Source organism: Fulmarus glacialis, unplaced genomic scaffold (assembly GCF_000690835.1).
Source record: "Fulmarus glacialis isolate BGI_N327 unplaced genomic scaffold, ASM69083v1 scaffold41883, whole genome shotgun sequence".
NCBI classification, from domain to species: Eukaryota; Metazoa; Chordata; class Aves; order Procellariiformes; family Procellariidae; genus Fulmarus; species Fulmarus glacialis.
In genome coordinates, this window is record NW_009204373.1 from 18,935 (window position 1) to 29,668 (window position 10,734).

A 10,734-nucleotide genomic window follows, 5' to 3' on the forward strand; every position below is an offset into this window, starting at 1 on the left:
CAACATGAAGGGGTGAGATTTCAATCACAGAACTAGAACACTCAGACTCTACTCATGTTAAATGTGACCTGCCAAGAGAAAATAATCAGGCTGGGGACTTCCTTTCTTAAAAGTTTGAAAAGGTTTTTAAAAGACAAAGTAAATTTTAGCAAAATGTTTCAGAGTTATATGCCATTGGCCTTAAATAAAAGCCATTGCAGCAATTACTACAACAAAAACCAGCTGATAATTAAACTAATTCTGGAAAGAATTAAACTACAAAGCCTGATGGGACTTCAGTTAAGAATTAGATTTAAGTAAGGGCAGTCTTAAGAGGCAGGATGAGTTAAGGCACTGGAGCTGCAAATTTTTTCTGTGACATTAAGCAAGTCTCAGTCTCTAAACGAGTTCTCACCTGTTCAGTAAGATGGGAATACTTGGTCTGACTGGCAACTTTCTGGGGAAGAGACTAACATTCTCAAACACACTACTGAGGCAAGACCAAAAAAGCTTTGACAAATAAAGACAGTTAGGTCTGTCACTTACCTTTCCCAACTGAGAACTTAGGTGTTATGCCATGCCACACAAGTAATACAGTCTGCACACAATCTTGTACACATCCATCCTTCTATTTCCAAGGTTCTTTTTCCAAGCTTATTGAAACATAAAATAAGCACCCAAACAGCACATTTTAAATGGTTAACTCATTCAATGCAAACTCAAGTAGGGAAGCAGTCTCAATGAAAATTTTTCTCAGAAGAATCACTTCTGGGCAGACTGCAAGTATCAGCCACATGATAATTATCTGAGGCTGCTCTGTGAATGGAGTTTTTATACGGAAGCATCATCTAGAGCCTAGACAGATCAGTGATTATTCTCATGGAAACAAAGCTCTAGCTGGTTGAGCGTAATTCAAGGATTTATGAAAACTGATGCAGTTTTATTTGTCATTGAACTGCTTTCATGTACTTCTAAATGTACAGACATTAATTAAGAAATCATGCAATTGATACATCAATTTATATTTAAAATACTTAATGTAGTTATGAGCCTACTGTGCCAGCAGGAGAATATTCTTTCCCAGTGACAGAACCATGGCCAGGTGAGTTAAAAATGACACTAGTATTTTAAATTCCATTCTACTTGAAAATCTGTTCTTTCACCTTTCACTTGGATTAGATTGAACAAAGTATAACAAAAGCAAATTAAGTCTTTGAAAACCTGATTATTATTATTTTATAAAGCAAACAGTGGTAACACCTTCGGAAAAACAAAGTACATGCTGTATGTTTAGCATGAAACATTTGCCTGGTGTTTGTTGAGCTTTAATTATGAGTGGATGACAGCACACTGTCATCTAGAAAATATAGTACCAGTTCTCCCCACACATAAGAAAACTTATGGGGAGGGGGGAGTAAAACTCTCAGAAGAGGAAAGAAACATAAGTAATCGGAATGTGCACCCATTAACAGTAAATCAAGTTTTAACTTCACTGTGGAATAATTTACTTAAATACTCTCAGGAAGGATCAGTGGAATAAAAAGATAAAACTGGCTATATAAATGTCAATCTTTATTCGATCTCCCACTGCAGTACATGACTTGTGTGCTTCAAATGAATAGAAAAACCCAAAAGTGAACAAAAAAGAAGACTGTTGAAGAAAGATCTCAGGGATTAGGACATTGCTTTTGGAAGGGGTATATTGTCCACTTCATGGATGCCATCTTTGTCAATGAACCGGGCATTGAAAGAAGTCAGATTTAGGATGAAGCGCTTCTGAAGCTGTTCAACAAAAGACAAAAAGACAAAAGAGATGAGATTCATTCAAAGCTTAGATAAAAGAGGAGAGCATAATTTAAGTGATATGCTGTTGCACATCAAAATTTCCATCCTGGTTCTAGTGACCTGAAATATTAGGAAATAGAGCGTTTTTTTCACTGCTCAGGAATCAACTGGTATGAGTTTGTTCTGTTATAAGACTATCCATGTTAGACAAGCCTAGCCTAGAGATAAATAATACATAAGCCTGTTAACAAGGAATACGTTTAAGCAGGAAGACGACTAGAGCGGGCTACAACTTAGGGTACAAAGTGTACGTATCAAAAAGATACTTCAAACAGAATCTCTTTAGAGTACTTCTTCCTGAGGTTTCCCCAGATGTTTCTTCCCAATTACATTCAATTCAATCTCTTAAAGACAAGGATAAAGAATATTTTCCTACAATAAAAGCCTTGGAGTTTGAAAGGTTATGTTTATGCTAAAATTGATCATGAACTTTAAGGTCAAATCTTTACCTCAGTTAGATATCACTTCACAAGCTGGAAGACAAGTACACTTAGAAGTATATACTAGTTAAGCGTAACACAAGTAACAGAAGGATGCTTGCATTACGTTCAGAAGAAACGTAAAAGGAAAAAGTCAAAGACTGTATCAATATTATGCTAAGCATGGAAGAAGCAGAAGTAAAGAAAAGCAATTAAGCTTCAAGTTTACGTTCTGGAGGACATGAACCATACTAAGACAATGCAAGTGCCCACAAATCCTTTTCCTCAGTAGCTACTCCACATCTGGTCAACGTGCATTTATTACCCCTTCTGGCAAAGACAGCAAAAAATGCGACAAGAGGAACAGGAAAATATCAGCAAATGAATGCAAACAAACACTCCTTTCCCAAGATCATAAGGGCCCAAGTTTGGCAACTCACCTCCTCTAGACATTTTTTTAGGAGCTCCACAGCTTCCTCACGTGTGATACCTGAAAGAGAAAACATCCACAGATTGATTTAATTAGAGGCCATCTCTCTCAACAGAAAGCTTATTAAATTTAAACAACTTTTCAGCTGAGCACCAAAAACTCTCCCTCCCAGCTCACAGAAAACACTTTCCAGATGTACTGAGGACGCCCTGCACCGAAGCGCTCACGCTGCAACAAGCCATTGAGAATCGATTTGTTACACTGAATGGGAAGCATGACGGAATTTTGCCTCCCATGGCCAGGGACTGGGCTTCGGAGAAGTCCAGCCGTCTCTCTCTCCTTGAGTTTATTACAGTTTTAAATCAGCTCCATCTGTCCACAGCCGGCTGCAAGTCAGTGACAGTAGGCGGAGATTGGTTTTAGTGCTACGTTCCCTGCTGGGTATTAGTTTTAATAATGGGAAAGGCACGTGTGTGATGCCCCTGCTATTCTCACACATTAGGATAAAATCCAGCACTCTATAGGGATGGCAAGCCATGAAAACGTATTGTAGTTCACTATTTTTCTCTTTTCACAAGGAATGGCGAAAATGGAGCAGTATAGTTTTCAAGGGACATGACTAGAAGACAACTAAGCTCTGTGGATCTCACAAAACTTGTTTCTAGAGTTTGTTCCAGACCTGCATCCACTGTTTAGGCAGAGGTCCCATTAGAATAAAATTGTCCGTTTATAGCTACATTTCTTGCAGGAGATAGATGAAAGGATTACTAAGCAAACATATCTGCTATGAGATTAAACTCAGCTTTGCACACAGGAGTAAAGTAGTTTTGTAGCTAAAGCCAAAGATGTCAGATTAACAGTATTCCAAGCTTTGTACATTTCCTCATCTGTAAAGTGGGGACGGGGCCATGTTTATTCCTTGGCAACGTAAGAACTGGATTAGCATTCTAAAATTAAAACTTCAGACAGGTACAGACACGTACAAGAATTCTGATCAAGAGCTACCACGTGCATAAAACTGTAAACCAAACCAACCAATATTCATCACCACCACTTCAGAGTACTGAAGATAATCTTGCTAGGAATATCTTTTCACTTGTATGTTTTTAATATATCACACACAAAGCCAATCCAAGATATGGAGCAATAGAATCTGGGACTGCCCTCTGAAGATTGATACTCTGGGAAAATGTACATGTCATAGTCAACAGACAAGCAAGTAGAAGATAAAGTTATCAAAATGTTGTTATTTATTAAAACCAGACTACCAGCAGCTAATGGTCCAGGAAGGTCTAGTCATGTTTTAGAATAAATTGAAACTTCCTTCACTTACAGTCTGTTATGCTTCAAGCAGGAAAACACTTTAAGGAGTTGACTAGTTTCACATTACCATTTCAGCAAAAACAGAAGGCAATCCTTAAAGCTACATTTATTCTAACAAAAAGTCAAATCCAAATCTGTAGCATCACAGCAATTGCGCTGGACCATCTGACTCAGCAATGTCAATCTCTCAGTTTAAGCCTTTAATTAATTAATCGGTAACAGGATAATTTTCTTCTCTATAGACTCCACTTACTTGGCTTGTAATAGCGGTCAAGGATGCTGAGGGTAAGGAATGCACCATATCCATGTGCTGCAAAAGGAGCTTTAGCCAGAGCCGCAAGGTAATCCATGTAATAAAGGGCAGGACCTTCGTGGTCATCATAGCCAGCCAGGAGAAGGTTGACATGGTAAGGGGTCTACAAACAGAAATGATGTTTTCATTAAAGCAGCCACACCCAAATCTTTGAATCTTAATTCCCCATGCCACCTACAGAATAGCAACATAGTTGGTTTCACAATTCTTTGCCATAAAATGCTACTAGCAACTACATCAATACTGTCTGCAGATCATGGATCTCAATCTAAAAACGATTAGGGGTCTTTTGGCAATATGGAATGCAGAAGCAAATAAAAACATAAAACTGATTCTCCTGAAAACTAGTGTGTTTTTTTTTTTTAAAAAGCTTTCATGGCACAAACTTAAGAAAACTTTATGTTTTCAAACCAGATTCTTTCATCTCAACGTAAAACTTGTGGATTTTTACTGTCAACATGTGAGCACAATGCGAACATTTTGCAGTTTAAGAACTATTTTGTTAATTTAGCACGCTCTTTTCTCACTCACACTACTGCTAACCATAGACCATTTTAGCACATATGAAAGCTTATATACAGTGCAAACAATTATATGCAGTGTTACGCTGTCTTGTTAATTGATAGTTAGATTTTTATTGCATATACCAAGTTTAATCTTTAATATTAGGCTCACTTAACCAAGTGAATGAAGAGATCTAAGGAATTGGTTTATTTCTATTCAAAACTGACTACTAAGATACTGCAACATCATGTTAGCAGGAGCTTTTTTGCTTGGAAACAGTTTTCTTAAACTAGAAATTTAGTCTGCTTTAGCTGCTGTCTTCTCCGATTCTTGTTTATGACTTCAGCAAGAGCCTATCAAAGACTGAGAAATATCTGCATCTTTTCCAAAAAGACTATGCAACTGCATTAATGTAAACATGCCTTTTTATTGTGCTGTACTTGCAAGTTTAGCAATTCCTTAGCCGTTTCCTTCATGTTTTAGGTTTAGCGTGTTCCACCATAATGAATAAAGCAGATGTCCCTATACATCTTCTTCCAAGATGTGTACTTCATAAGACCATGAAACATGCACGCACTGTATTACTTTTAAATGAAGAAGAAAATTTTGGAAGTTTATATATTTTTGAAAACTGCTTTATATACTCCCAGTATTTTCACATTTATATAATGTTTCTTATTAACCATACTAGCAGGATATCTCTTAAAATGCTGGAAAGTCTAGATCAACAAAGCAACAAAATGAGAAAAAAATGATGATGCAACTAACAATAGATTAGAACAAGCAAACAATTTAACCCTAAAGCCAAAACATTATCACAGGAAAAAGTTCATTTTGATAGTAAGCATAAGTGAATTTGCACTCAAAAAATATTACAGGATACTGTATTTTGACTTTCACCAAATAATAAGAAAGAATAAAGCAGGCTACAGTTATATATTAAACATCACTGTAAATTGTGATTTAATCTTCAAAGCATTCAAGAATATTTGGAACCAAGCTGCCATGCAGCTGTATTCATTTAATTAGTCTGTATTTCATCATTTATTTATTCTGAAACATCACACAAGTTGATATTTAAGAGCCATGACACAAGATCACTCAAATTATTGTGTGACTCTGAATTACCAACATTGGCATATGCGAGATACTTAACCATAAATAAATGGTGTTACAGAGACTTAAACAAATCTGTAAGCTGTTCTTCAGTTTTAAGTTCTCCTGCTAACGGTCTATGAGACAACTTCTTAAAAAACATAATAAAGTATCCCCCATGTCTTCCCATTATTCAAGAAAGGTAGGATTTAAACATTAGAAAATATACATAATCTATTTACTACCACTGTGATTACAAATGAAATTTGCAGACAGCACTTCTTGGTGCTGTCTCAGCGGGACTAACATCTCCATACTGGACTGGCATTCCTTGTACATCTCAACCCTTTTGTTCATTCCAAAGGCAGCCTTGGCTTTTGTAACCAAATCCACACCAACAGCTCTAAACTCTTTAAAAGATTGGTGTGATTAAAGGGCTACCGATGAGTGGATGACTAACACTCCGGGATAGATTAATTTTTTTTTTTTTCCTAAACTTAACCTCCTATTAGAGGCAATATTTCTCACCCCAAGTAGCTTTGCGCTTTATGCTGTTTGATTTAAAATAACTACAGCAATTAAGAGATGTGTGAAATCCTTCAGAATTTACAGCTGAAGAGAACAGTTGTGATAAATACACTAAAACAAGGGGATCAGCAGCGGGAGGCTGGGCGGTGACAAGCAGCGGCGTGACATCTGGCGGAAGCCAAAGTCACAGCAAGGGGGGAAAGGTGGGCGTGAGGAAGCATCCTGCCAAGCGTGGACAAGGAGAGAGGAACTGACAGTCTTCCTTTGGACTCAGGCCAGACCCTGTCACCTATAATTAAACATAGCATCACAACAAGAAACTGAACTTCATTGGGTTTGGAGGGGTTGGGTTATTTTTCCTATTCCTCACCATGCAACCTCAGTAGTATGTTAAATGTACTAACCCTGGCACTTGATTCAGCAAGTGAATCAAGAGAGATGCTGGAGTAGGTAACAGTGGAAGAGGAACCACAACACCACTCACCTATGCAAAAGCCAGTTGGCTCCAAAGTAGTTTCTAGGTTTGCCTCAGTTGCAACATAGCAACAGAAATCAACCAAGATTCTTTTCAGACCCTACTCTGGAGCATAAACCCCATGTTTTAAAAAGAGAAATGTCATGAAAAACCACGTTGACTATTCAGTAAAAGAGCACAGTAATGCAATGCCCTTAAGTTACAAGCCCAGTGTCATTACACTTGACATTTTCCACCAAAAGAACAACTTCCAGGCACTGCCTTACAAGACAGCCATCCCCAAGGTATCAGGAGCTTGGACTGCATGAGCCACAGGGTTCATAAATGAAATCAAACTAGACATCACAGAGAGGAATCCGGATGTGATTAACAATGCAGAACAAGCTCTGTTTTGGGCTGGGCCACGACAACAGTATAATGCCTGAAAACCTACTGTTTTGGTGTTAGCCACTCCCCTTCACATACCTTCTAGCCTTCCATAACAGAAACAGCTTCACACAGTGAGTGGCAATACAGCAACAAACTACCTTTTCCCCCACCAAACTTTTTACTTCTAAACTATTTTCCCACTCCTAACAGGAGGGGATGGCATGTTTTACCTTTTCATTGTTTATTTTTGTCATCCACATAATTAAATTAGTAGCCTCCAGGAACCCTACGCAATTTAAACAGATACAGAGAGCTAGTGTTAATCCTTCTGGTACCCCACAAATTATGATGAAAATGTAAGAAAATTCATGGGAAAAAAATTCCGATGGCAAGGTTTTTATCATCAAATTCTAAATCCCACAAACAAATCATTAAGCACTATGTTTAAAGAAAAAGAGTTCTCCCTACAGTATAGAGATCACTGTAGTGTGACAGTAGTGTCAGAGTGCGCCGCTTGCTCCAGGGCATTGCCATCTGCAACAGCACAACATTTTGTCTCCGGTAAATAAACACATCTGCCTTTGCCAGTGTCCTCCCCACTGTGCTGCCCATCTGGAGCAGGTGAGCTGGAAGACAGGCGTGGGCTCAGGAAGGAGGGGAGACACAGGGAGGATCAGGCCTCAAGGGACACAGCACAGAGGAAGATGACAGTGCCACATCAATGCCAGATCCTGCTGGCCACGTTTACCAAAAAGCCTGTTAAATTACTCCTGTTAGAGGTACTTTAAATCCTATGTAAGAAATAGCTGCCTCTGCTTAACTGGGCAGGACATTCGGTGTCAGCCTCACCTACACCATCTGTGCAGGTCAGATGCCCTTGAGACGAGCCACCAGCACCAGGCAGCCGACAGCCATCTGGGCCAGGCACCAAGCAGCATTACTCCTTCACATCAATCTCAAACTGCACAGAGTTCCACAAAACATACACAGACCTTCCAAATCACACCTGAACAAAAGCTAAAGTAAGTAGCATTACTGACAACCATCATCTACCGACCACGTTTAATCCATGTAGTTGGCTGAAGTCATTTAAACCAGAGGAGTAGCATTTCATGTACGACACTGAGGCAGGACCCAGGACTCAGTCCTACTGACTCACTTCAACTTTAGTAACTTGAAAAATTGCTACCTTCAGCTGTCATCCATGTCAGAAACGAGAACAATGATCTCGGGCTGTTCCTGCGGATGAGTTCTTGAAGAAGGGTCTGGGCCTCACTCCACACACGTATAATTCTCAACACAGCTCTGATGTTAATACTGGCCTTTATTTGCTACCGTAACACATCATTCCAGGCCTGTACAGTATGCTGTCAGACCAGCAACGTGATTTATCCCATGCCCTATCCCTGACAGAGTTGTTCAGCTTCATTCTCAACATCCTGTTTCTTCTTGTTTTCTTTCATACAGCACGTTGAGAAGAATGCTAATGAAATGCTTCCTAACCTTGGACCTTTACAAGTCCATTTGCCCCCCTCATGACATCTTTTCATACTTCGAGAAAATTACCATGAGAAAAATCAGTTTAGTAACTTGAAAATACAGCTCCAACTTGGATTTGATATTTACCGAAAGCCCCATGTTGCTGTTTACAAAAGGGACTTGTTTTGCTAAGCACATCAAACAGCTTTGCTCTATTAAATCATTTTCCAAGAAGATTAAACGGATTCAGTGCATTTGCATGAAAACTGACAACCTTATCTCGATGTTAAAGAGGCTTAATTCACTTAGCTGTCTGCAGTGTTTGTGAGAAAATGTTTATTAGGCCCAAGGCTGGAATTCTAAGACTACAGTTGTATCAGTTATTGATAAGTCATGTGGTAAGTTTTTTAAATAAGCAAATCAAGTTATATTTTAATAAAACATCCTTTCAGCAAAGTGAATTCATCACTAAAGACAGAAGCTGACACTTTTTTCATCAGACTCGATTACTTGAAAATGGAAGTTTTCCCCTGTAAGCCTTTGCCAAAATCTTTCAGCTATTACTCACTCGACTCCGAAGATAGTCAGCTAGGTTTCGTCGTGTAAAGTTTGCAGCTGCAGTAGGAGACAACTCGTAACCTGGAGAAGAATGTGTGTATTTGATAACAGTACAAATCCATATTCATGTTTCACTTCCTGACTTTCCATTCCTATTTTGAAATAACAAGATATTCTTTAGTGACAAAATGTTATGCCCTTTGTCTAATTCCAGTTTATTCTGAAAGCTACAAGCATAAAAAGGGTCCTCAAAATCCAGGTAGCTCATACCTGTACAGACCATTAAAATACATAGCTTCAAAAAATTAAAATACTATGGGCATGTAGCCTGAATTTTTCAGTCCGGTCTATCAGGAAAACTGGTAACAGTTGTCATGCAATGGATGTATTAAGAGAAATATCTTACTAACAAACCTATTATTGTGTCATTTATATTACAAATAGGTTACTGGGCTTTGGATAAACCTCTTGGCTTATACTATATAATCCAATCTCCATTTCTTCATCCTGCCTTCACTACCACCTTTGCTTGACGCTAAAAATGCAGAAATCCTTAAAGCTAGAGAAGCTTTGAGAACAGCACTCTCCACCAACATTCAGCTGTAAACTATACCCATCATTAACTCCGTTTCCCAACCCTCAGTGAGTAACTGTTCTCCTTCACTCACCATTTCTCATTTTGTAGAGCTGAACATTTTTCTGGATGTATTCTGCAAACTGTACAGTGTCTCCAGCCTCCCCAACACACAGGAGTAAGATCTTCTCACTCATCTTAAACATTTTGTCATGGTCTAGGAAAAGAAAAATAACATTAAGAGCCATGGTGATGAGAAAGAATAAATTATTTTGCCAATATGATAACACATCGTGATTTCTTTCAGAAGTAATAAAGTAAGAGTTGGATAACTACTTTATGACCTGGAGCACTACCAGAAAAGTCTTCCTGGGCAAACCCTAACATTCAGCTTCTCACAGCTGGTGGCACAGTACACAAGACTTGTTAAACACGTCACCAAGAGAAACAAAGCTGAAATGCACAAAGTGCTTCCTTCAGGAAGGGAGGCATTTCGGAAATACATGGTCTTTCTTACATAGAAACAAAGACTAAAACTTCACACAGAATATCGTGTTCAGACAAAGTTTAACATTATACCTGGTGCTTCCTGGGTTCAGGAATCAGAATTTTACTCGGTGACCATTCTACTTTATCTAAATATACTGCATCTGAAGCAAACGCTTTAGCATAAAGCTGAAATATCAACACATTGAACAAAAGCAACTCCAGGAAATCCAGAATCAAATTCCTTGTCAAATGATCCCCTCTTCCTGATATCCAGGACTGTCTCAAAAACTAGCAATTTAGGCAAGTGAAACTTTCAGAAACAGGTTTTTGCTTGTCATTATTTTTTGTAAAAAA

At 38.4% G+C, this 10,734-nt stretch overlaps 1 protein-coding gene across 1 annotated transcript; it reads right to left on the reverse strand.

The window, feature by feature from the left end:
- Nucleotides 1–1,527: 1,527 nt before the first annotated feature.
- Nucleotides 1,528–10,139, reverse strand: PSMB2 (proteasome (prosome, macropain) subunit, beta type, 2). The gene is made up of 5 exons (XM_009574966.1): nucleotides 9,986–10,139; nucleotides 9,328–9,398; nucleotides 4,250–4,412; nucleotides 2,684–2,733; nucleotides 1,528–1,761 (listed from the first exon to the last, which is right to left on the reverse strand). The coding sequence occupies exons 1-5, from the start codon at nucleotides 10,137–10,139 to the stop codon at nucleotides 1,654–1,656; spliced, it is 546 nt and encodes a 181-aa protein (XP_009573261.1). The 3' UTR covers nucleotides 1,528–1,653.
- Nucleotides 10,140–10,734: the final 595 nt, after the last annotated feature.

Coding starts and splice junctions, on each gene's coding strand:
- PSMB2 (XM_009574966.1), bottom strand. CDS start 10,139: ATGGCTCTTAATGTTATTTTTCTTTTCCTAGACCATGACAAAATGTTT. Junction 9,399..9,985: donor GCTCTACAAAATGAGAAATG/GTGAGTGAAGGA, acceptor ATTCTTCTCCAG/GTTACGAGTTGTCTCCTACT. Junction 4,413..9,327: donor CTGACTATCTTCGGAGTCGA/GTGAGTAATAGC, acceptor TTCTGTTTGTAG/ACCCCTTACCATGTCAACCT.